Raw genomic sequence first — 18,643 nt, 5'->3', positions numbered from 1 at the left:
CTCGTCTAACGTGCGCCACCGTTTGCGTTAGCAACAAAACATCTCGATTTTCTCTCGCACGATGAAGTTCAAAGTCACCTTGCAGAAGAAGCAGAATCATATCCTTTATATTGGCATTGCACGACGCGCGAATTCGTGGCGTTTTAACCCTTAATTCTTCGCACATACCGAGCTGGTGAGTTGCGTGGGCTGGAGCAGCAGCGACGAACTCTTCTCCGCCGCGTAAGAAGGCATCATCTGTCCGATGCTCTATTTCTACTACTCGTTCTAATCAGGGACGATCATCTGATACTGAAATGGAGCGCCAATTCGGACGACACGACGCAAGTAGACTCTTTGATACGAATATTCGCGATGTAGAGCGAAAATTGATTCATTCGAAGATTACGAAGTTGTCGAAGGAAGTATTTCCTACCGATCTCCACTGGTTTCCGGCTAACGCTGGCGGAAAACGGCTGGCTTCCGACCTATTTGTTCTCGCTTCGACAGACGGTAAATATTTTTAATAATTCAAATTCTGACATTAAAATAAGTAAAGTGTGCCATAAATTTTTTATACTCGCTTGCATGATCAATACTCATATTAGGCTATAAGGTTTTGAATGTAGGCAAATTTCATTTAATATCGAAAAGTGGACGAGTTGAAAAATCCGTGGAAGCGCATAGAGGAGCTGTTCTCATGGCACGATGGAGTCACGATGGGACAGCATTAGTGACCGGTACACTATATATATCCAATGTATTATTGATTTATTTGATTGTATTATAGTTGGGGAAGACGGTCAGGTGAAAATCTGGTCTCGAAGTGGAATGTTAAGATCTACGTTGTCTCAACTGGAAACGCCCGTTTACGGAGTGGCATGGTCGCCCGATTCTGATCACGTGCTCTATACGAATGACAAGCAAATGGTTATTAAACCATTGCAACCGTCAATGAAGCCAATCATTGTAAATAATCATAGAAATAATAAAGTAGGTCTTATGTAGTGTCCTAGTGGAAAGCTCACGAGAACTTGATCCTGAAAGTGGATTGGAGTCCCGTTAATAATCTCATCATATCAGGATCTGAAGATCGAAGATACAAAGTGGGCTTATTTTTTGTCAGTCCTAGAGCCTGAGCTTAATTAATCTTCTTCTTTTTATTGAGGTTTGGGACAGTTTTGGGCGTTTGATCTATTCTAGTCAACCGCATGATTATCCAATCACCAGCGTTTCGTGGTCATCCGACGGCCAACTCTTTGCGATCGGCTCTTTCGATACGCTGAGACTGTGTGACAAAGCAGGGGTAGGAATTGATGAGAACCAGTCTATCTCCTCATTATAAGAACTTTTTATTTTCCATATGAAAGTGGTCACATAGTCTCGAAAAAGTGCCCACTGGTTCTGTGCTCAATATATCGTGGACGAGCGATGGCACCCAGTTGGCTGGAGCCTGCGGAGGAGGCCAAGTCCTATTGGCACAAATCATTGACAGGTGACAATCGAATAGGCTGCAATACGTTGGTATCCTTTGTAGTAGAGTACTTGTGTACACTAGGCGACTCGAGTGGAGAAATCTCGAGGTTCTTGTGCAGGATGAAAGCCAAATTGACGTTCGGGACTTGGCTAGTAATTTTGCGGAAAAACTTGGTACACACACACACACATTGTGACGATCTCGTGACAATGATAATAAATTATATTCTGAGTAGAGTTTTCTCAGCGAATTGTGAAGGTGTGTCTCGGTTGGGGACACCTGGTTGTGACGACACCAACGCAGTGTTACATTTACAAAAGTTCGAGCTGGAACACGCCGGCTGTGTTTGATCTTAGAGACAGTTCGGTGTTTCTCATTGAATTGGCAGAGAAGTAGGAAGTCAATGATTTATCACGTTTGAGGTTTTTAGGTATGCATCTAGGCATTTCTTGCTGATTGATAACACGGGATTGCTGATATATTCATATGAGGTTAGGAGTAGATTTTTTGATGGGTGGAAAATCTGGCCTTAGATACGTTATTACGAAGGGCCGGCCTGTAAGTAGTCCAAAGTTGCCTGGACTGAGGCCGAACGTCATCAGTAGCAAGTGCGTTAGTCTGAGCAATGACACGTTGGCCGTCCAGGATCAGAAAGATGAAAAGAGTATTTTATAGATCTAAATATAATACGACATTTCGATTATATTTTTAAGTCATTCATATCTTCGATGCCTTGTCTGGGAAAGAGATGGGCGACAGTAGCAAGATAAAGCATCATGTGGGCTAATCTGAAAAAGAACCTATACAGTTTTATCGAATTTCTGTTTCAGATTGAAATTATTGACGTTGCTCTGGATTTGCACGGGCCGTCGACTCAACGTCACCTAGCCTTTGTTGATAAAAATAAGGAGCTATACCTAGCACGCATCAATTCGCACACATCTGCTAATAGGATAGCCAAATTAGGTACACCAAAGCATTGATAGAAAAATTAATTAATTAATTATTGAGTTGTGAAGGAACCATGGTTTCCTCAATGTGTTGGAGTGACTGTTGCAACATATTGGCTACAGTGCAAGATACAAAGCAGACTACGTGGTTTCATCCCGCAGTGGCTTTTGTCGATAAAGATATATTGGCCCAAACCTGTTCTGAACGAGACATAACGTAAGGAAATGACCTCAATTGATAGTCTATGTGTAGGTCTATCTGTCTATCTTTCATAGTGAGTTTGGTCGCAATCCTGAAGTAGTCAGCTTTATTGGAAATCACTGCAGATTGAGGAGGATGGACGGGGCGTGGGTCAGTTCAGAGTAAGTAATCAATATCTGTATTATAGTTAATGGTTCTTGTAACTATTGTGTGTTCAGTGTGTCTCCCTACCCTTCCGTTCTTCATCAGCACGCGCAGGCTGGCCGTTGGGAAGAAGCTGTTCGTCTGTGTCGCTTCGTAAAGGTCAGAACGAGCACACTACTGTACTATCTCGCCTACAGTATTAAAATCCATTCAATTTTAAAGGACGGTACGGTTTGGGCTTGCTTGGCCGCTATGGCAACGGTAGCCAGAGACCTCAACACAGCAGAGATAGCCTACGCAGCCATTCACGAAGTAGATTAATAAATCAATAATGTATTCATATTGATTGTGGGTTACCTAGGTGAGCAAGGTGGAGTACTTAGCATCGATGAAAGATATACCAAGTGTGGAGGGGCGCAACGCCGCTTGGGCATTGTTCTCACATCAACCGAACGAAGCGGAGAGAATTCTCATACAGGCGGGGCTCGTTTATCGTGCAATCGAGCTCAACATGCAATTGCACAATTGGACGAGGTCAAAAAAAATAGCTCAATCAATATTGACAAAAATAGTAGCCGTATTCATTGTAGAGCTTTGAAGCTTGCTATCCAGTACAAGACCCACGTCGACACAGTCGTTGCGTATAGGCAGAAATACCTGACCGAGTTCGGAAAAAAGGAGAGCAATAAAACGTTTATTCAGTGCGCAGCTCAGGTAGGAAACAGAGAGACAGTTGCTCCTCTAATCGAATATAGAATATATATATTTTAGACTGAAATTCATTGGGATACGATTCAAGTGAAAATCGAAGCGGAATTGGAAAAGGAGAGGCAACGCGCCGGAGCCAGATCATAAAATAAATAATAGCGAGACTAAGTAAAAATGCCTATCAAACGTGCTCCAGATTGAGTTCTTGGGTCCACTCGTAAAGCTGTAGGGCTTCGTCTTCCAATTCGTTTTCTTCGCTTTTAGTGGGACTCTCCTGCGAACGTGCCCCACGTATTATTACGAATAACATATACGTGTACTGTGTGTGCGTGTGATTACGGTTTCCTTCTTTCCGTAGTGCCGTTTCATTTGAGCGACGCGAACTTTCGATTGCTGAGATCGTCGACCAGACATAGACCTATATCCAGATACATTATAGTAACCTCCTTTCTTCTATTTATTTTTTTGCCTGGGAACCGAGGCGGCGGATATGGCTCGAATTTGCTGAACGAATTCCTTTTGCGATTGCGGGCGTGACGTTGCATACGGAAGGTGTTTTCTCAATTTAGCGGAAGGAATTCCCCGATTCAGATATTCCACGATATCATACATGATATGATGCCGTGGCAATGCTGGCAAAGTAAAAGATCTTAGAGGGTCCTAAATGGGGGCTCCAGTTGCTTTACCATCAAGAGATAATTTTCTCCAATAATTCGCCTTTCCACCGAAACTAGCCGGACTTTCGTCCACGTGACTAATTAGCTACACACACATTACGCGTCAAAAATTTCTCTTGCCGGTCAATTAATTAATTATTTACCTGCATATAGTCTTGAAGAGTTGCCACGTCTTCGCGCTCTCTGACGTCATGCGTTTGCTGTTGAATCGTTTCGACTAGCATTTGATCAAAGAACTTTCGATTTCCCATTCTCTGTCGCGCATCCTCCGCTGCCTGGAGACCCCACCCACGTAGATCAACAATGTACTATTAAAATATGTTGCTTGTTTACGTCAGATCCCGGTTCTATGAATTGTTTTCCGGTCATGTACTTGACGCCTTTTCCGGATAAGAAAATTTTGAATAAAATTATTGGTGGAAATTCGGTGCCACCGAATCTAGAAGCATAGCATTTCAAACGCGTGTTTAAAACGTGTTTTTCGTCTACCTAAATCTAATTTTAAATCGCATGGTCGGATCTTTGAAAATTTCAATTTCGGGTGGACAAATTCTTTTCAGAATCGCTCCGCTCAAACTTTCCTCCTAGATCGATTAGATGACAACGATTCAGATGAATCAAACGTCTCACAGCGGAACAGAGACTCGATTTGAGCATTCGATAGAGTTGTTTATCTCGATACGAGCACCAGAATCGCTGTATTTTTGCCGCCGCTTCATTGAGGAGTCTACACTGGAATTATCGTGCAAGTAAGAATTGATCGATAAGCGTACGGAAGGTCCGCGGGAGAGAATGAGCCTTTTAGGCGTCCTGACGACGCCATTGTTGGGCACAACGTACGGGACCTGTGCGCATAAGTTGCGTAGAAAATTTTAGTGGTCCCGATCTGAAATTCGGTTCTCAAACTATTCCATCAGTGAGCCTGTTGACATTTTAGTCTAAACCTTAAAAAATTTGGTTGCTTCTCGAGCAATTCGAGCACCTGTTCGCAATCTGCGCACTTCGGATACTTACGCAGAATTTTACGCACTTGCGCGTGTTCGATGGCTAGAGGTTTTGCACGCTCTCTGGACAATGGTGGACGAGGAATGTTTAGGGTCAGGGTGAGTCGGGAAGCCCTAGCATTCGTTTGCGCTATTAGCGGAGTCGAGTCTGTACGATCTGCACTACTAGTAAGTAAAAGGCATTGACACCTCTAGCGTTCCGAGTCGTTAGGCGCCTTCAGCGAGAGGCGGTCTTATACGGCAGTAAAAGGAAGCAAAGTTTGGCCGTCATTTCGAATTAATTAAATTAGACTAATTTCAACAATTCGTCATGCACGTTACTACGGTTAGGGAGAAAAACTAGTTTAGACTAAAAACATTTGTCAGAGACTTTGCTAATTATAAAGCGCACTTTCTACGAATTTTGTTTACAGTAATTTTTAGTTTGAATTGTTTAATTAAATGTTACAGAGCTTCCACCATTTTGCGTAGGCATTAATTATGTAATTCAGGCTTTCCCAACTATAGCTGATTCAAAGTTGCGTACTGTATCTACGTAAAGCCTGTAAAATGTTTGAGAGGTGCATTTTCAGTGATTCAAACTTTGACCTAATTAGGACTTACTGTAATTACTGTAATGTGGACGAAATTCTCAGAAAATGCGCTCTATAAATTAAGTCTCTGACAGAAAGTTTTTAGCCTAAACTGTCTTAGAAAACAGCCTGTGTACAAACAAGTATTTTCTCCCTGACATGACCTCGTGCGAATCGCTAAAATTGGTCTATAATTCAAAGCGAAATGGCGACCTAAATTGAGAAGCCTGTGTTTCATCTTCCAGCGGGCTTCGACTCTTGGGAGCGCAGCTGCTCTAGCAAAAAAAACTTTGTCATACGTATAATGTGACCGAATTATCATACAGCGACCTCGACCTCTTTGAAAGCCATACCTCAGCGTGTGCAAACCGTACGGACTCGGCAAATAGCGCAAACGAATGGTCCACCAACTAAGAGTTGTATACTTTAGTCTCGCATGCGCGCCCAATTAATCATGTTATGCCCATAGAAGGAGATAACTCAGAAGATAACGCAGAAGAGCCGGCTTTTGTCGACAGCAACTTGAGTTGAGGGGATATCATATACCAACATTGGACGTCGCGGTCTTCAGGTAACTGAAGTTCAGCGTGCGCGTGATTGTTGTAACTGCGGTATAGCGCAGCCATGCAGCGTTCCCATGGCACAAAAAACAACGCGCTATTTTATTTTACAATTTTACATCGCTTTGGCAATATTAGAGCGTTCGCCTTTTGGCAGAGTTAATTGCGCGCGCGGCTATATGGGGGCACTTCGTCCTGCGTCACGATCTCACTTTGGTCGAACATGCAATTCTAGCCGGCTTTAGGTCAGCGTAGTCTATATTCCTCGAATGTAGACGCTATAGCATCAACTTGGCTTTTTATATTTTGTAAGAATCTCACTTCTCCCTTACGAAAACGCCCCATTCGTAGAAACGCCCCATTCGTAGAATCGTTCCTTTGCATAATTAAATTTAGAGGCAGCGACTTGCTTCTGCCCGACGACATAGCCCGAAGCTTGGCAGCTGATTTATTTTCTAGTCAATGTGTATACGTATGGAAACGAGCTGTTTGGCGCCGAGCGAAAAGCCGTGTTGGCGCCGCAAGCGTGGGAGCTTGTACTCATGCGTTTTATTAATTAGCTCCGATAACGTGATCCACACAACTCCCACGTTATATATATACACTTAGTAGGCGTGCCAGAATCTTGATTGGGGCACCTATTTCATTCGTTTTGGTCCTAAATTTTCAATCTGATAAATGATACTTATCTTGGAGTTTTAGAAAAATCTGTTGGGCAAATGAACTTAGTTATTGGCTTTCTTTGGAGCTTCTTGTCGGCGTCGGCCCTTGCTGTTGAAGATAACGCTCAATGTCTTTCGTTACAGTGTTCTAAGGTACCTAATTAAATAGATATTACGCGTGTTTGCGTATAGGCGTTGTCGGTACAACAGCTCTTCTTGCATATAGCGTAACGTTTTCACCTACAACATGACGTTGAAGCAAAAACTTTGGACGAAAGAAATTGGTCCCGCTGAAAAGTTTGAGCTCTCCTTCAAAGCGAACGTCACGTGCGTTGCAGGTCTGCGTATTTCACTTGCAATTGTGCATGTAGCAGACTGTAATAGAGCCGGTTTTAGAGAACTATCTTACCCTATATCAAAGTAATGGCTTGAAATACCACGTTGAAGTGTACAATCTGAGCTCAACTTCCAACTTCGGCGCGAACAATCAGTTTTCTCAAAGGTGGCTGCATGGTTTACACGATTATATCTTTTGTCACTATAATTTACCAAAGCCAACTTATAGTCATTCCGTGTTCAAGCAGTTCGAACATCCCTTCTACTTTGTTCAACTATCAAACGGAACTGTTCTACACGTTCTGCAAGTTCACGACGATGATTTTGAAGTTACCAATTTCAAGAAATCGCTTGCCAGTCTGTTTCAGACGTCGCTGTGCAAAGGAAGCAGCGACATTGTCGAAGAAGGCTCGAACAGTAAACGAAAGGCTCACTACACGTAAAACAGTTTTGAACGCGCGTTGTTATATATCTGTACTAAGTTCTCTTGTTGTGTCCTCCTTAGCGTTGTTCAAACTGCAAAGCGTCGACTTTCGGTTCGCAAACGGTACAAATCTTCAGACGTAGAGAAATTTTCTACCGGATTTGATGCAAAGCCATCCGAGCTCGAATACAGCGAAAGTCAAGAGACAATCCTAAGCCAACGCAGCATGATGCCAATCAAAATGACGGGCGTTCTTCAAACGTCGCTTTACCAAAAGCGTCATGGCTCTTCTAGTGAACATCTCCCTACCAACAGAATTCGAGTCAGACAAGACTTTTCAGTCAGGCTCCTAAGGCGTCACAAGGTTCAGCAGAAAAGATCGGCGGAGTTTGTAACTGTCGAAGATACGCACGGATTGCAGGTTAGCTCTGTTGAAGGAAAGCAAGTAAAGGGTAAGCTAGTGTTACAAAATTCCTACTTATAGAAGCGATTATTTCTAATTAGCTGACGTCATAAAGCAAAAACTTGATATGAGCAGATCGAAACTGCCCGACGTACGTCTCCTACTCGAAAATCTTGAAGAAAATTACAGTAGAGTTTGTAAGCGAATTGAGAGAAAAAGTGCTAAAGATTACTGACTTGTGCTCCTTGTACTTACTGTACAGACGATAGCATTGCACCGTTGGTGGAATTGGAGGGTCTCTGCGAGCAGCATCTGTGCTCGAGTGAAGTCAAAACGCCCGTCAGCGATGCCGTCGTTGACGCATTTTTCACTGTAAGCAGAGTGGGCTCTACGCAGCTACGATTGAAAAAAGGGGGCCCCGATATCTATATACCCATATATTACAGCTTTTTGCCTTCCCAGAAGTGCATGATTCCCCTCGAACGATCAGACCATCTTTAACCGTTTATCTCCTCAGCGATCTATGACAAATTTTAGTCATGATCAGTAAACGTTTTACAGAGCTCGTTGTCTTTCCTTTTATAGAGCGCGTCTCAACGCGAACGCCTTCTTCCTCTCTTGGTCGCATCAGGAACGCGCAGCGCTCGTCAGGTACGAAATTCTTTTCCTTATTATCGCTATTTTGAAACGGAGTATCAAAGGCGATCGCAGCGCTGTTAGAAGATCCCCTAAGTTCAGGGGTGAGTCCGACGAATCTTCTCTCAAGTGTCTCGTATTTGCGCAACCCCAGCGACCGGATTTTATTGCTGGTCACGCGTCTCGTCAATGACTTCGTTGAAGAAGCGGCATTAGCTTTAGGGGCGCTTGCTCGAAGTGCGGCCGAGCCAGCGTCCAGCATCGCGGTTCGGTTCTTGCTCGACAAACTTCATTCCAGCAGCGTCGTTTCAGAAAAGGTCGCTTTTCTCTTGGCGTTAGGCAATGCGGGAAATGTGGACGCTGTTGAACCGATAGTGGAAGCAATGGAGAGTGGGATGACGTCGAAGGAAGTCGGAGAAGCGGCCGCTTTAGCTATAAGTCATTTAGCTGAGGTAGACCAGCTACGCGTTGACAGTCTTCTTCTTGATCACTTCAAGAGAAACTCTTCAAAAGCTCAATGTATTCTTCGCATTCTGAGCAAACGATCGTGGAGCGAGGGCTCTTCTTCTAGAATTTCCATAGAACTTGAAAAAGCCTTAGCTGCAGTGACACTGACGAACAATAGTCAAGAAATGAGAAACATGCAAGCTAACTCCAAGAAGCGATTACGGAGAGACTTGGTGTCTGCTGATTGGGCTGACAGCAATCCTCTCTACAACAGAATTGCCAGTCAAAGCAGTCGAAAAGACGAAAAGAATCATTACAAATCTCACATTGCTCGCTTGTATGGCACAACTTTCGGCAATTCGTCATCGTTTAACATGAGTTTCGTGACTGGTATTTTTGCTGGCGCCAACTTGGACGACGATCCTTTTGGACTCGTATCTGCTAAAGCCGTTGCAACGGCAAGCGTCTTTGGGTATCCTTTTGATATCTTAGACGCGTATGCTTCTTTGACCGTGAACACAAAAACGGCAGAAACGGCAACGGTGAAACAATTTTTACGTCTGGGTTCTTTCACTGTGATTCCGTACAAGACTAGTGAGTTTTCGCTTTGCAGTCCAAGATCGTCTGATATCGGACAAACGACAATTACCCTGTTTTCGCTAACGTTTGATATACCTCTTATGTTTGCACTGACAGCTTCTCTAAATCTCCGCAGTGCGGTTACGTTCGCCGCTACTTTGGGTTATGAGGTGTGCCCTTCGTCGTCACCTATGTTTACCTGCCTCTCAAGACCAACGGCTACATTAACGTTAGGCGGAACCGCAAGCGTTAGTGCTTATGTAAGTCAGGAGATAAACCGTTGTAGCAAGTACATATACGTGATTGATTATTACCTTCTCGCAGTTGCTGGATGGCGGCATAGATGTCCGAGTTTCAATTCCATTCTATGCTGAGCCAGTAGTAACGTTGAGGAGAAGGCAGGCGTCACTAGGAGTGTGCCTTGATTTTAACGTTGGCCAAGGTCAAGGAAACATCACGATTTCACCATATTATCGCTACAGAACCTTGGTAAATTTTGACCCGACCCTATACGTATATATAGTATACACTATGCGTATTCGTTTGTCCTAGTTCTTTTACTGGAGCGAAAAGCAAATTATCGAAAGTCTGGCAGTGAGCATTCCTCTTAAGGAGCAGGAGTATGAAGGTGTGAGTTATAGTAAGTGCACGTTCTTTTAGAGGACTGGCAAAAGCAACGGTTTCTCGTCTGCATTGGATGTCTGTTTTTTGTTGTTGTAGAGTCTGCGCTGAATGGAAAGCTGTTCGAATGTGTGTGCTGTTTGCATGAATTTCTGCAAAGCGTAGAGGTAAATCCTAATTGTTTAATTTTCGCAAACGCCTCTAGATATACCGTAAGTCTGCCAATACTATCTGCATGGCAGTGGTAGTTAGAGAGTTCAAACAACGTGAATATTCACATGGCCTTCTTCACTTGCTGGGGGGGGGGGAGCGTGGGACTCGATGCACTCCATAAAAGTTGACCGCTCTTCTTTTTGCAACAGTTCAAAAGATGAGACTTGAAATGCGCTTGAAAATCCTTATTAACGTCATCATAGGTGGGTGTGAGAAAGAGGAGGTACACTAACCTAATAGAGAAAATATGATTATAGATATGATCTTATCTCTGTACGGGATCGCGAGAAAGGCTCTGGAGGCGTAGCTACTGTTCGGGGTCAAAATCGTCAACTGCATGATGTCAGGAATCAGCAAGGCGTCTGCTCTCCTTTTATTGGTACTCCTCTGCCTTGCCTCCTTTTTGCCTAAAGCTACTACACGTACGTTGCGCGCCTTTTCGGCACGGTGATAATTAGTGAGTCAGTGCTGTAACAGAGGCTTGCGCGTCAACGGAAGAGCTTCTTAAAAAGCGCTGTTCTGCCTCAGCTAAGCTCTGGAACGTACCTGGTGAGGCTCTGGATCTTGTCGACACGTCAACGGCGTCATTTGCCAGACAGGTAATCTAGCTATCACGTAACAAGCTTTATTTCGCGTGATACACGCAGAGCATAAGCTTATTTTGTTTGCTTTTTACGTATAGATCAAAGGGTACACGAATAAATTGCGCAGCTTAGCCTGCGAAGCCGTGATTCAATTCAAGTCCTGCATTGAAACCCTCAATGCAATCTGTCCGCCAAATAATGCCAGTGTTAAAGAAGTCGAAAGCTTGCTAAATAACGTGTCTCGATATGTTTACTCTCCAACTTATCGGCAGCAATGCATACAAGGAGGTATGATTGATAGGCAATATCCTTGCCTCTCTTCAGTAATATTTCTGAACGTGTGAAACAGCGCATTGTGGACCAAACCAATTTTCTTGCCTTGTTTACGGAGTTTCCGGCTGCATCAATTCGTCCTTGGTTTGCGACAGAATGAGTCATTGCGACGATGGCTTAGACGAATCGGTTTGCGGTGAGTAAGGCAAAGGAACGGGGAAGGGAACCGCAAAAGACTAGAAAAAACTAACTCTATTCTAGGAAACGTGACAAGGTGCGACATTCAAGCTGTCTCAAACTGTTTAACATCTTTGAAGAGCACTTTTCCTACTATCCACCCAATCATAGGGGTGCAGGTATCTATATCACTGATGCTGCAGGGAACCTATAGTTGTTGTGTTCTTACTTTTATGCCTACAGCTTTTACTCTCAAATCAAACAGGACAATTAACCAAAGCTTGCACGGCGTACTCCCAATTCTTCACGTGTTTTGACCTTGGTGGAATCAAGCGACAGTGTTCATCTTCTAGCGAACAATCTGTGCAATTGGCGTTGGCCTTAGCAGACAACGCAAACCAGAATAATTATCACCGCTACTGTGATAAGAGTTAGTGAAATCATGCTGAGTTATTAGTTTATAACGTACTTTCGAATATAGTTCTCTGGTGCAAAAATCGGGCGATGGCGTATTGCCTTCCTATTTTGGAGAGCCAACGTACTGTGCGTCTTGGAATTAGGTCTACTTTCTCTAGCCAAGTATGTATGATATAGCTTGTCATCTACAATCATTTCGAAAAAATCTCAATTAGATTCAAGTCTTATCAGGCGAACAGCAGAACACGGCTTGCGATCTTGTTGTAGCTTTTTCGCAGTGCATCGAGTCTTTCAAGAGCTGCTCCAACCAGAGCCACGAAGTAGAGAACATGAGAAGTCAGCTGCAGGCATATTTTCCGTCTATACCTTACAAGAGTCAGTGCCTCAAAAACGGTATTTTTAATAATTAATTACTTCTTACATATTCTAACCTTTTATTTAAGTCACTTGCTCTGTGGATACCATTCCATGTCGAGTGGCATGGCTAGGTTTGACTTGCGTCTCTAATGTTTGCGATGGTGTGATAGACTGCCATGATGAGCAAGACATATTGTTTTGTAAAAAAGGTTAGAATGACAATTAGTAATTGATTAAATATTTTTACTAACCTAATGTTGAAGCTGACTCTTGCAAAGTGAACAGTCTTCAAGAATGCCTGTCGGTTTGGAAAAATGCAACGAAACTCCAAAAACCAGAAGAACTTGTGAGTCATCTGTTATGTTTGTTTTGAGAGATGCTGACAGATATTTTAGATCAATTCTCTACGTAGTGCAGAAAAACCTATCTTCTGCGAGACTGTATCCACCGTTGCACTTTGTGCTAACCCTCTACTCAAAAATTGTCAGAACGAAACTAATGACGTTGCTCAGTTCGCCCGCAGAGTGAAAGAAACTCACGAATCAGACACCTACATAAAAACGTGTTTTAGCGAAGAAGGTATATCTTTGCATTGCCATTGTCTGCTTTATAAATTATGTGTCGACCTTGCTGTCGTATTTAGAGTTTTGCAATCTCACCCGAGTCTCAATCTGCGCTGAGCAGTACCTTTCGGCTCAGGTTCTGGCTAATGACTCACCACATCAATCTGCGAAGTTTTTCAAGTGCCTTGGCCAGTGTAGCGTGAGCAATTGTGATCTAAATGTCGTTCCCGAACCCTTGGCTCATGTCGTTTCAAGCATTCAAGCTAGTGAACAGCAATTTTGCGGAGCTCTAGAAGCTGAGAGTACTCCTGCATCACTAGCAGCTGCCACCGCCGAAACTTCTACTACATATCTTGTCCTCTTGACAGTGTTTCATTTTGTGCGTAGTTATTGGCAGTACTAAGTGGCCGGAGGGACTTCGGTCCGACCGGTTTGAGGCATATCTCGAGATGACTGTCAGTGTGTATTTGCGTCTGTCAGCGTTTCTCTCTGTTTGTCAGTTGTAGGAATAACTATGTGGTTTGCATGCTTTGCTCAAGTCAAATTCAACTATAAAAGTTGACTGTGTATCCGGAAAAGCATTTCACGAGACTTCAGACGGCTTTGATATTCCGATGACGTTTAATTTGAGTCTTCAGACTCGTGACGACTGGCGACAGTAAACTGTTCTCTTCTATTTGTTTCAGAGCAGCTAGAGCACAACTGAGGCTACGGAGATTTTCCTTATACCACATGTCACTTATTTTCAAAAAACGAGTGTATTTTCCCTCTCTAGACTAAATAAATTCAAATTTAGGAAAATTCCTTAGAGAGCACTCATTTCCTATTTCTAAAATAAAATTTCAAAATTAAACGATAAAAAGCCAGCGGGATCGCCTTTGTAGAAAATGCCAGCGTTCATGTCAACATTGTTGACAAAGACTTGAAAAAGAGCTCAGGTTCTACTGCAGCAGAAAGAAATAGTCAGCTAGTTGTTATTAATGTTTGATGGCATTCGCGTGTTTAGAAAGGGAAAATTTGCTCAGCTTAAGTGACGTGTTGGACCCAACTCCTCCATGCAACTGCGCAAGCGGACAAAGTTTACTGACCTGGTCAATAGCAGCTCTGACGCAGTATAGTAAACAGTGCTTTATGGAATTGATCGATAAGCGTACGGGAGGTTCACGAGCCTTTTACGCGTCCTCACCTGCCCCTCACCTGACGGTTGGACCAGAGACTAAAGAAGTCTCTGGACACAAACAACATACGGGACCTGTGCGCGTAAGGTATTTTTTGCGCCATTCTGATCTGAAATTCGTTTTTTGAATTGAAGCAACCAAAATTAGTATGCTTGCAATACAATGTCGATGCGCTCACTGATGGAATGTACAGTAGTCTGACTCGAGCACCAATTCTATGCACTTCCTGTTGCTGTACCTACGCCACCTACGCAGAATTGTACGCACTGCGCGTTGTTCGATGGCTACCCGAATTGGGTTTTGCACGCTCTCCGGACGATTCTGGACGAGGAATGTTTACGCAAGACGTTTATCCAACGACCGTACGCCTTTTGAGATCACTCGCATGGTCGCAACACTCTTCCTTCCTCCAGAATCGCTCGGAAAGAAATCGCTCGGAAAGAAATCGCTCGACACAATTCTCGTCGCGAATCGCGGCGAAATCGCGTGTCGAGTACTGAAGACAGCACGCCTCCTCGGAATCCGAACGGTGGCCGTGTTCAGCGACGCCGATCGCAATTCGCTTCACACGAAAAAGGTCCAAGAAAACTCGACCACGCCCACGTCCCTAATTTCATGAAATTTCTCTTTAGGCCGACGAAGCTTATTACATTGGCGCTTCGGAATCGGAGAAAAGCTACTTGAATATCGACAAAATTATCGAAGTGGCCATCAAAAGCGATGCCAAAGTGAATAAATAAAATTATTTTATAGATGATTACCTATTGTTTTTTTTTGTTGACGAGGCTATTCATCCTGGTTACGGTTTTCTGTCTGAACGAGCTGCTTTCGCTGAAGAGTGTCAGCGAGCCGGCATCGTTTTCATTGGCCCTCCGGCGAGTGCAATTCGAAGCATGGGAGATAAAAAGTCCTAAAAAATCAATAGCAATAATATAGTATTAGATATTTTATAAATTAAGGGAAGCTAAGATGTTGATGACTGCAGCTGGAGTGCCACTTGTTTCTGGTTACCACGGCGACGACCAGAGCAATGCAAAACTGAGAGAGGAAGCGGAGAAAATTGGATTTCCTGTGATGTTAAAAGCGGTGTTGGGAGGAGGAGGAAAGGTACGAAAATTCAAATATTTTATAAGCACGTGATTTATTAGATTTTATTATTATTATTATTAGGGTATGAGGATTGTTAGGAATCTGTCAGAATTCGATGATCAGTTGGAATCCGCGAGAAGAGAGGCCAAGCAATCGTTCGGCGACGATCGAATGCTGGTGGAGAAATACGTCGAGAAGCCACGGTAACTTAAATACTAATTTCCTTGCAGACGTCTTATGATATCTTTTGCCTAGTCACGTTGAAATTCAAGTGTTTGCTGATACACTGGGCAATACAGTCTATCTATACGAGAGAGACTGTAGCGTTCAAAGACGACATCAAAAGATCATAGAAGAAGCTCCGGCCGTACTGAGAAATATTTATTTGTTCTAATAATAAATATATTTTTTGATTACTCTTCTAGCCCGGATTGGACGATCAAGTGAGACGTGAACTCGGATTGGCCGCCGTGCGAGCAGCGAAAGCAGTCGGCTACGTCGGAGCCGGTCAATTGCGATTGCCAAATATTTATTGATTATTATGTATAGGGAATTTTTTTTCTAGGGACGGTCGAGTTTATTATGGACGTGGATAAGAAATTCTATTTCATGGAGATGAACACGCGCTTGCAAGTGGAGCATCCGGTCACCGAAATGATAACGGGAACGGATCTAGTAGAGTGGCAAATCAAAGTAAGCATATAAAGTAACGATACGGTGTCTCTCTGACATTCTTATTATAGGTTGCTTCGGGTGAAGCCTTGCCTCTTACTCAGGAAGACATTCCATTGCTCGGACATTCCTTTGAAGCTCGCATCTACGCGGAAAATCCGTCAAAGTACGCTTTTTTGCTCGTGTATGTTAGGTTACGTTTAGCGTCAAGCGTTTGAATTCGTGAAGCAACTTTCTTCCTGATCCCGGACGGCTATTGCATCTATCGGCTCCCCATCAAGAGGTGAATGTACGAGTCGACACGGGAGTAGAACAAGGTAGGGAGGGACAAAGTGCATGCAGACGCGCACGACTCACTCATTTGTTTTTTCCCCCTAGGGGATGAAATAAGCATGTTTTATGATCCAATGATAGCGAAATTGGTTGTGTGGGATCAGAATCGTACGTCGGCGCTCAACCGTTTAGCCGAAGCCCTAAGAGATTACCATGTGAGTAGAAAACATTTAATTAGAGAAATACATGTATGTACGGTATAATAATTTTTTTGTTTAGATTGTCGGTGTTAATACTAACACCGAATTTCTAATAAACTTGGCTAAACAGCCCAGCTTTGTGGCTGGCGATGTCCACACGGGCTTCATTGATCAGCACGAGAAATCACTTTTTCCAGAAGCTCCGCCTCTTTCTCAGGCTGTTTTGGCACAGACGGCTCTTTCGCTAGTACTTCGTCAAGAGGAGATCAAGGATAAAATGAGGATTGGCTCAATGCAAGGTAGCTAATACCTAATGTGAGTACGTACTGATTTTTTTCTTTGTAGATCCTTTTGGGTTGTCTACTGGCTTCAGGTCTGTGCCCATTTCGTATTTTATTGATTTGTCGTCTGATAATCAAAGTGAGTTTTTGAATGCGCTTATCTATATAGGCTAATAACTTATTCGTAGCTGTTTTGGCGCGTATCACAAAGAAATCAGATTCAAAATATTCATTGACTGTCAGTCCATAAGATTTGACTTTTATTAGACACATAAGGCTTTCTTTTTTCCTTGCAGCTCGTTAGTGGAGATAATCAGGACGAAGTAGACGTGGATCTAAGTCATTGCAGCATTGAAAAAGACGCCATTGCCTTATCTGGGATTTTGAATGACGAATCGTTTCAGTGCAAAGCAGTTTTCGTCGGCGATTCACTTCACCTATTTCATCAAGTAATACAATATTCAAAATGGTCTCTGTTTCGGTACTTTTTTTTCTCCCGTGTAGGATGGCAGGTACAAGCACGAGATGATCCCTTCGTTTGCTCGCGAAACCAAAGGCTCGGCTGATGCCTCCAAAGACTTGTCATTCGACGCATTCGGAACGGTCGTCGAAGTCTATTGCGCGGAAAACGACAACGTGAAAAAGGGAGACATACTAGTGGCAATCGAATCAATGAAACAAGAGGTAATAGAAGTACTTAGAGAAAACGAATGGGAACGAGTTCTAGTTTCGTTAGCATCGAATCGTTGCCCCGTACGACGGCACCGTAACCGAAATATTTTATAAGCAAAAGGATCAATTTTCCCCGGGGAGCCCTCTTCTCGCGATGGAACCCACACGTAAAGATTGATTCGATTCATTAATTGTTGTGTCAATGCTTTATTGGTCAATTTAGAGCAATCACGTTAAAGCAATCACGTTTGATAAATAATTTGTTTCTCGCAATATTTATTGTCTCTATTTTTCGTCTCTTTTTCATCGTTTTCGTTGTTGCTTTTGCTGCTGTTGCATGGCATACTCCTCGTAGCTGACCATCACCTTTTCGCTTTGATAGCGCACGAGACGAACCGATTTTCTCACGTCTTCGTCAATGTGACCCCTATAGCCACCCTTCTTTAGAAGAGAATCGATAGTCTCGTGACGGGTCCATCCTAGGAAAAGACGAAATATCAAAACCATGTCTCCCATTGCCTTTCTTTCTGACCTTGTTCTCGCGGAACTTCGGGTAGATAAGTGGCCGTCTTTCTCAGGCCCTTCTCAGTAGTGAATTCTATTCTAATCCCATGGAGCCCAATCTAGAAAGAGAGAAGGCCACACATGATCATTTTCAGAAGTCCTATTTAGTTGAGATTCATACAGATTATGAACGCTCCTTGATAAACGCCACTCTACTACCCTATGTGTTCCTCACCTCCCAGTCTAGATAATGTTCGGCTAGCTCAAAATTGGTTAGAAGAGAAACAGAGCAGAGGAGTTTGGGAAGTTCGTCGTATCTAATTGGCTGGAACCGGCTGTCCTTTGTCGAACTTAAAAGATGAAAACTGATAATTAAATTGCGTAATTCAATTTAGAAACTGACCTCGTGATTGCATATTCTCGAAGGCCCGAATGGAGTTTCAGAGCACTGAAAGTTCCCATGCAACCTCGCAGCTTCTGTCCGGGGAGAATTTTCCACGAAACGAAAAGAGGGCTATAAGGACAAAACCCGGATTAAGGATACTAGCGCAGAAAGGGCCCCCCAATCGTAATCCGAAAGAAACATCGACCGACGGACACCACCTTACTATTCCTTATTAGGAAAGTCGAGATTTCGACTTTTCGGAGGATCGATTTTGCGAAGGTGGCCGATCAGGACATCGAAACAGAAGTAGCACATCGCTGGCTCAACGATTCGTACAGATGTGATGCCATTTCGCGGTCCTGCTTGTAGCTGGCCCATTTCTTCGTCCTTTGTGGCCATTTATAGCGCGCTAGTCGTCGTATTT

At 43.3% G+C, this 18,643-nt stretch overlaps 6 protein-coding genes across 8 annotated transcripts; 4 read left to right on the top strand and 2 right to left on the bottom strand.

The window, feature by feature from the left end:
• The first annotated feature begins 17 nt into the window (after positions 1 to 17).
• LOC136195665 (intraflagellar transport protein 80 homolog) lies at positions 18 to 3,784 on the top strand. The gene is made up of 22 exons (XM_065985060.1): positions 18 to 101; positions 168 to 222; positions 276 to 327; positions 384 to 492; positions 609 to 719; positions 770 to 948; positions 996 to 1,085; positions 1,148 to 1,285; positions 1,350 to 1,474; positions 1,538 to 1,629; positions 1,692 to 1,848; positions 1,899 to 1,947; positions 2,006 to 2,120; positions 2,170 to 2,234; positions 2,287 to 2,422; positions 2,476 to 2,623; positions 2,683 to 2,769; positions 2,827 to 2,911; positions 2,975 to 3,064; positions 3,114 to 3,286; positions 3,343 to 3,466; positions 3,524 to 3,784. The coding sequence occupies exons 1-22, from the start codon at positions 62 to 64 to the stop codon at positions 3,605 to 3,607; spliced, it is 2,304 nt and encodes a 767-aa protein (XP_065841132.1). The 5' UTR covers positions 18 to 61; the 3' UTR covers positions 3,608 to 3,784.
• Positions 3,605 to 4,972, bottom strand: LOC136195667 (uncharacterized protein CXorf58 homolog). The gene is made up of 9 exons (XM_065985062.1): positions 4,911 to 4,972; positions 4,768 to 4,864; positions 4,627 to 4,721; positions 4,471 to 4,576; positions 4,281 to 4,412; positions 4,147 to 4,222; positions 3,930 to 4,092; positions 3,800 to 3,878; positions 3,605 to 3,734 (listed from the first exon to the last, which is right to left on the bottom strand). Exons 1-9 carry the CDS (start codon positions 4,958 to 4,960, stop codon positions 3,642 to 3,644), a joined length of 891 nt encoding a protein of 296 aa, XP_065841134.1. The 5' UTR covers positions 4,961 to 4,972; the 3' UTR covers positions 3,605 to 3,641.
• A 205-nt stretch (positions 4,973 to 5,177) lies between these two features.
• On the top strand, positions 5,178 to 10,513 carry LOC136195663 (uncharacterized). Of its 2 annotated transcripts, none has more exons than XM_065985059.1 (13): positions 5,178 to 5,240; positions 6,183 to 6,284; positions 6,970 to 7,088; positions 7,162 to 7,273; positions 7,332 to 7,437; positions 7,501 to 7,710; positions 7,777 to 8,147; positions 8,200 to 8,295; positions 8,361 to 8,470; positions 8,684 to 8,749; positions 8,800 to 10,020; positions 10,085 to 10,249; positions 10,313 to 10,513. In XM_065985059.1, the coding sequence occupies exons 3-13, from the start codon at positions 6,993 to 6,995 to the stop codon at positions 10,418 to 10,420; spliced, it is 2,661 nt and encodes an 886-aa protein (XP_065841131.1). In that variant the 5' UTR covers positions 5,178 to 5,240; positions 6,183 to 6,284; positions 6,970 to 6,992; the 3' UTR covers positions 10,421 to 10,513. The 2 variants fall into 2 exon arrangements, with proteins under 2 accessions (XP_065841131.1, XP_065841130.1); XM_065985058.1 differs by having other exon boundaries at positions 5,179 to 5,240; positions 6,976 to 7,088.
• Positions 10,514 to 10,873: 360 nt separating this feature from the next.
• Positions 10,874 to 13,532, top strand: LOC136195666 (uncharacterized). The gene is made up of 12 exons (XM_065985061.1): positions 10,874 to 11,016; positions 11,072 to 11,193; positions 11,277 to 11,466; positions 11,528 to 11,647; positions 11,713 to 11,807; positions 11,872 to 12,058; positions 12,110 to 12,207; positions 12,261 to 12,438; positions 12,489 to 12,611; positions 12,666 to 12,748; positions 12,798 to 12,981; positions 13,046 to 13,532. The coding sequence occupies exons 1-12, from the start codon at positions 10,932 to 10,934 to the stop codon at positions 13,366 to 13,368; spliced, it is 1,788 nt and encodes a 595-aa protein (XP_065841133.1). The 5' UTR covers positions 10,874 to 10,931; the 3' UTR covers positions 13,369 to 13,532.
• An 866-nt stretch (positions 13,533 to 14,398) lies between these two features.
• Positions 14,399 to 17,589, top strand: LOC136195057 (biotin carboxylase 2-like). Of its 2 annotated transcripts, none has more exons than XM_065984319.1 (19): positions 14,399 to 14,505; positions 14,557 to 14,720; positions 14,776 to 14,871; positions 14,929 to 15,050; positions 15,103 to 15,250; positions 15,314 to 15,435; positions 15,488 to 15,599; positions 15,658 to 15,739; positions 15,798 to 15,925; positions 15,976 to 16,070; positions 16,133 to 16,221; positions 16,283 to 16,392; positions 16,457 to 16,676; positions 16,723 to 16,797; positions 16,847 to 16,896; positions 16,955 to 17,107; positions 17,163 to 17,342; positions 17,395 to 17,497; positions 17,554 to 17,589. In XM_065984319.1, exons 1-19 carry the CDS (start codon positions 14,424 to 14,426, stop codon positions 17,565 to 17,567), a joined length of 2,145 nt encoding a protein of 714 aa, XP_065840391.1. In that variant the 5' UTR covers positions 14,399 to 14,423; the 3' UTR covers positions 17,568 to 17,589. The 2 variants fall into 2 exon arrangements, with proteins under 2 accessions (XP_065840391.1, XP_065840392.1); XM_065984320.1 differs by having other exon boundaries at positions 14,411 to 14,505; positions 14,572 to 14,720.
• LOC136195059 (AMMECR1-like protein) lies at positions 17,522 to 18,636 on the bottom strand. Its single transcript, XM_065984322.1, has 5 exons — positions 18,443 to 18,636; positions 18,238 to 18,348; positions 18,070 to 18,184; positions 17,863 to 17,953; positions 17,522 to 17,809 (listed from the first exon to the last, which is right to left on the bottom strand). Exons 1-5 carry the CDS (start codon positions 18,616 to 18,618, stop codon positions 17,634 to 17,636), a joined length of 669 nt encoding a protein of 222 aa, XP_065840394.1. The 5' UTR covers positions 18,619 to 18,636; the 3' UTR covers positions 17,522 to 17,633.
• Positions 18,637 to 18,643: the final 7 nt, after the last annotated feature.

The sequence above is a fragment of the Oscarella lobularis genome, chromosome 14 (assembly GCF_947507565.1).
Source record: "Oscarella lobularis chromosome 14, ooOscLobu1.1, whole genome shotgun sequence".
Lineage (NCBI taxonomy): Eukaryota > Metazoa > Porifera > Homoscleromorpha > Homosclerophorida > Oscarellidae > Oscarella > Oscarella lobularis.
The sequence above is the reverse complement of the archived record's forward strand: the minus strand, read 5'-3'. Positions and strand labels throughout refer to the sequence as shown.

Coding starts and splice junctions, on each gene's coding strand:
- LOC136195665 (XM_065985060.1), top strand. CDS start 62: ATGAAGTTCAAAGTCACCTTGCAGAAGAAGCAGAATCATA. Junction 493..608: donor TGTTCTCGCTTCGACAGACG/GTAAATATTTTT, acceptor TTTTGAATGTAG/GCAAATTTCATTTAATATCG. Junction 2,235..2,286: donor GTAGCAAGATAAAGCATCAT/GTGGGCTAATCT, acceptor TTTCTGTTTCAG/ATTGAAATTATTGACGTTGC.
- LOC136195667 (XM_065985062.1), bottom strand. CDS start 4,960: ATGGCGTCGTCAGGACGCCTAAAAGGCTCATTCTCTCCCGCGGACCTT. Junction 4,865..4,910: donor TTCTCTCCCGCGGACCTTCC/GTACGCTTATCG, acceptor ATTCCAGTGTAG/ACTCCTCAATGAAGCGGCGG. Junction 4,093..4,146: donor GAGAAAATTATCTCTTGATG/GTAAAGCAACTG, acceptor TTACTTTGCCAG/CATTGCCACGGCATCATATC.
- LOC136195663 (XM_065985059.1), top strand. CDS start 6,993: ATGAACTTAGTTATTGGCTTTCTTTGGAGCTTCTTGTCGGCGTCGGCC. Junction 7,089..7,161: donor TTTCGTTACAGTGTTCTAAG/GTACCTAATTAA, acceptor TCTTGCATATAG/CGTAACGTTTTCACCTACAA. Junction 8,148..8,199: donor TGAAGGAAAGCAAGTAAAGG/GTAAGCTAGTGT, acceptor ATTTCTAATTAG/CTGACGTCATAAAGCAAAAA.
- LOC136195666 (XM_065985061.1), top strand. CDS start 10,932: ATGATGTCAGGAATCAGCAAGGCGTCTGCTCTCCTTTTATTGGTACTC. Junction 11,467..11,527: donor GCAGCAATGCATACAAGGAG/GTATGATTGATA, acceptor CGTGTGAAACAG/CGCATTGTGGACCAAACCAA. Junction 12,749..12,797: donor TCCAAAAACCAGAAGAACTT/GTGAGTCATCTG, acceptor CAGATATTTTAG/ATCAATTCTCTACGTAGTGC.
- LOC136195057 (XM_065984319.1), top strand. CDS start 14,424: ATGGCTACCCGAATTGGGTTTTGCACGCTCTCCGGACGATTCTGGACG. Junction 15,051..15,102: donor CGAAGCATGGGAGATAAAAA/GTCCTAAAAAAT, acceptor TTATAAATTAAG/GGAAGCTAAGATGTTGATGA. Junction 17,343..17,394: donor TCGAATCAATGAAACAAGAG/GTAATAGAAGTA, acceptor TAGTTTCGTTAG/CATCGAATCGTTGCCCCGTA.
- LOC136195059 (XM_065984322.1), bottom strand. CDS start 18,618: ATGGCCACAAAGGACGAAGAAATGGGCCAGCTACAAGCAGGACCGCGA. Junction 17,954..18,069: donor AACATTATCTAGACTGGGAG/GTGAGGAACACA, acceptor CTCTCTTTCTAG/ATTGGGCTCCATGGGATTAG. Junction 17,810..17,862: donor CGAAGTTCCGCGAGAACAAG/GTCAGAAAGAAA, acceptor GTCTTTTCCTAG/GATGGACCCGTCACGAGACT.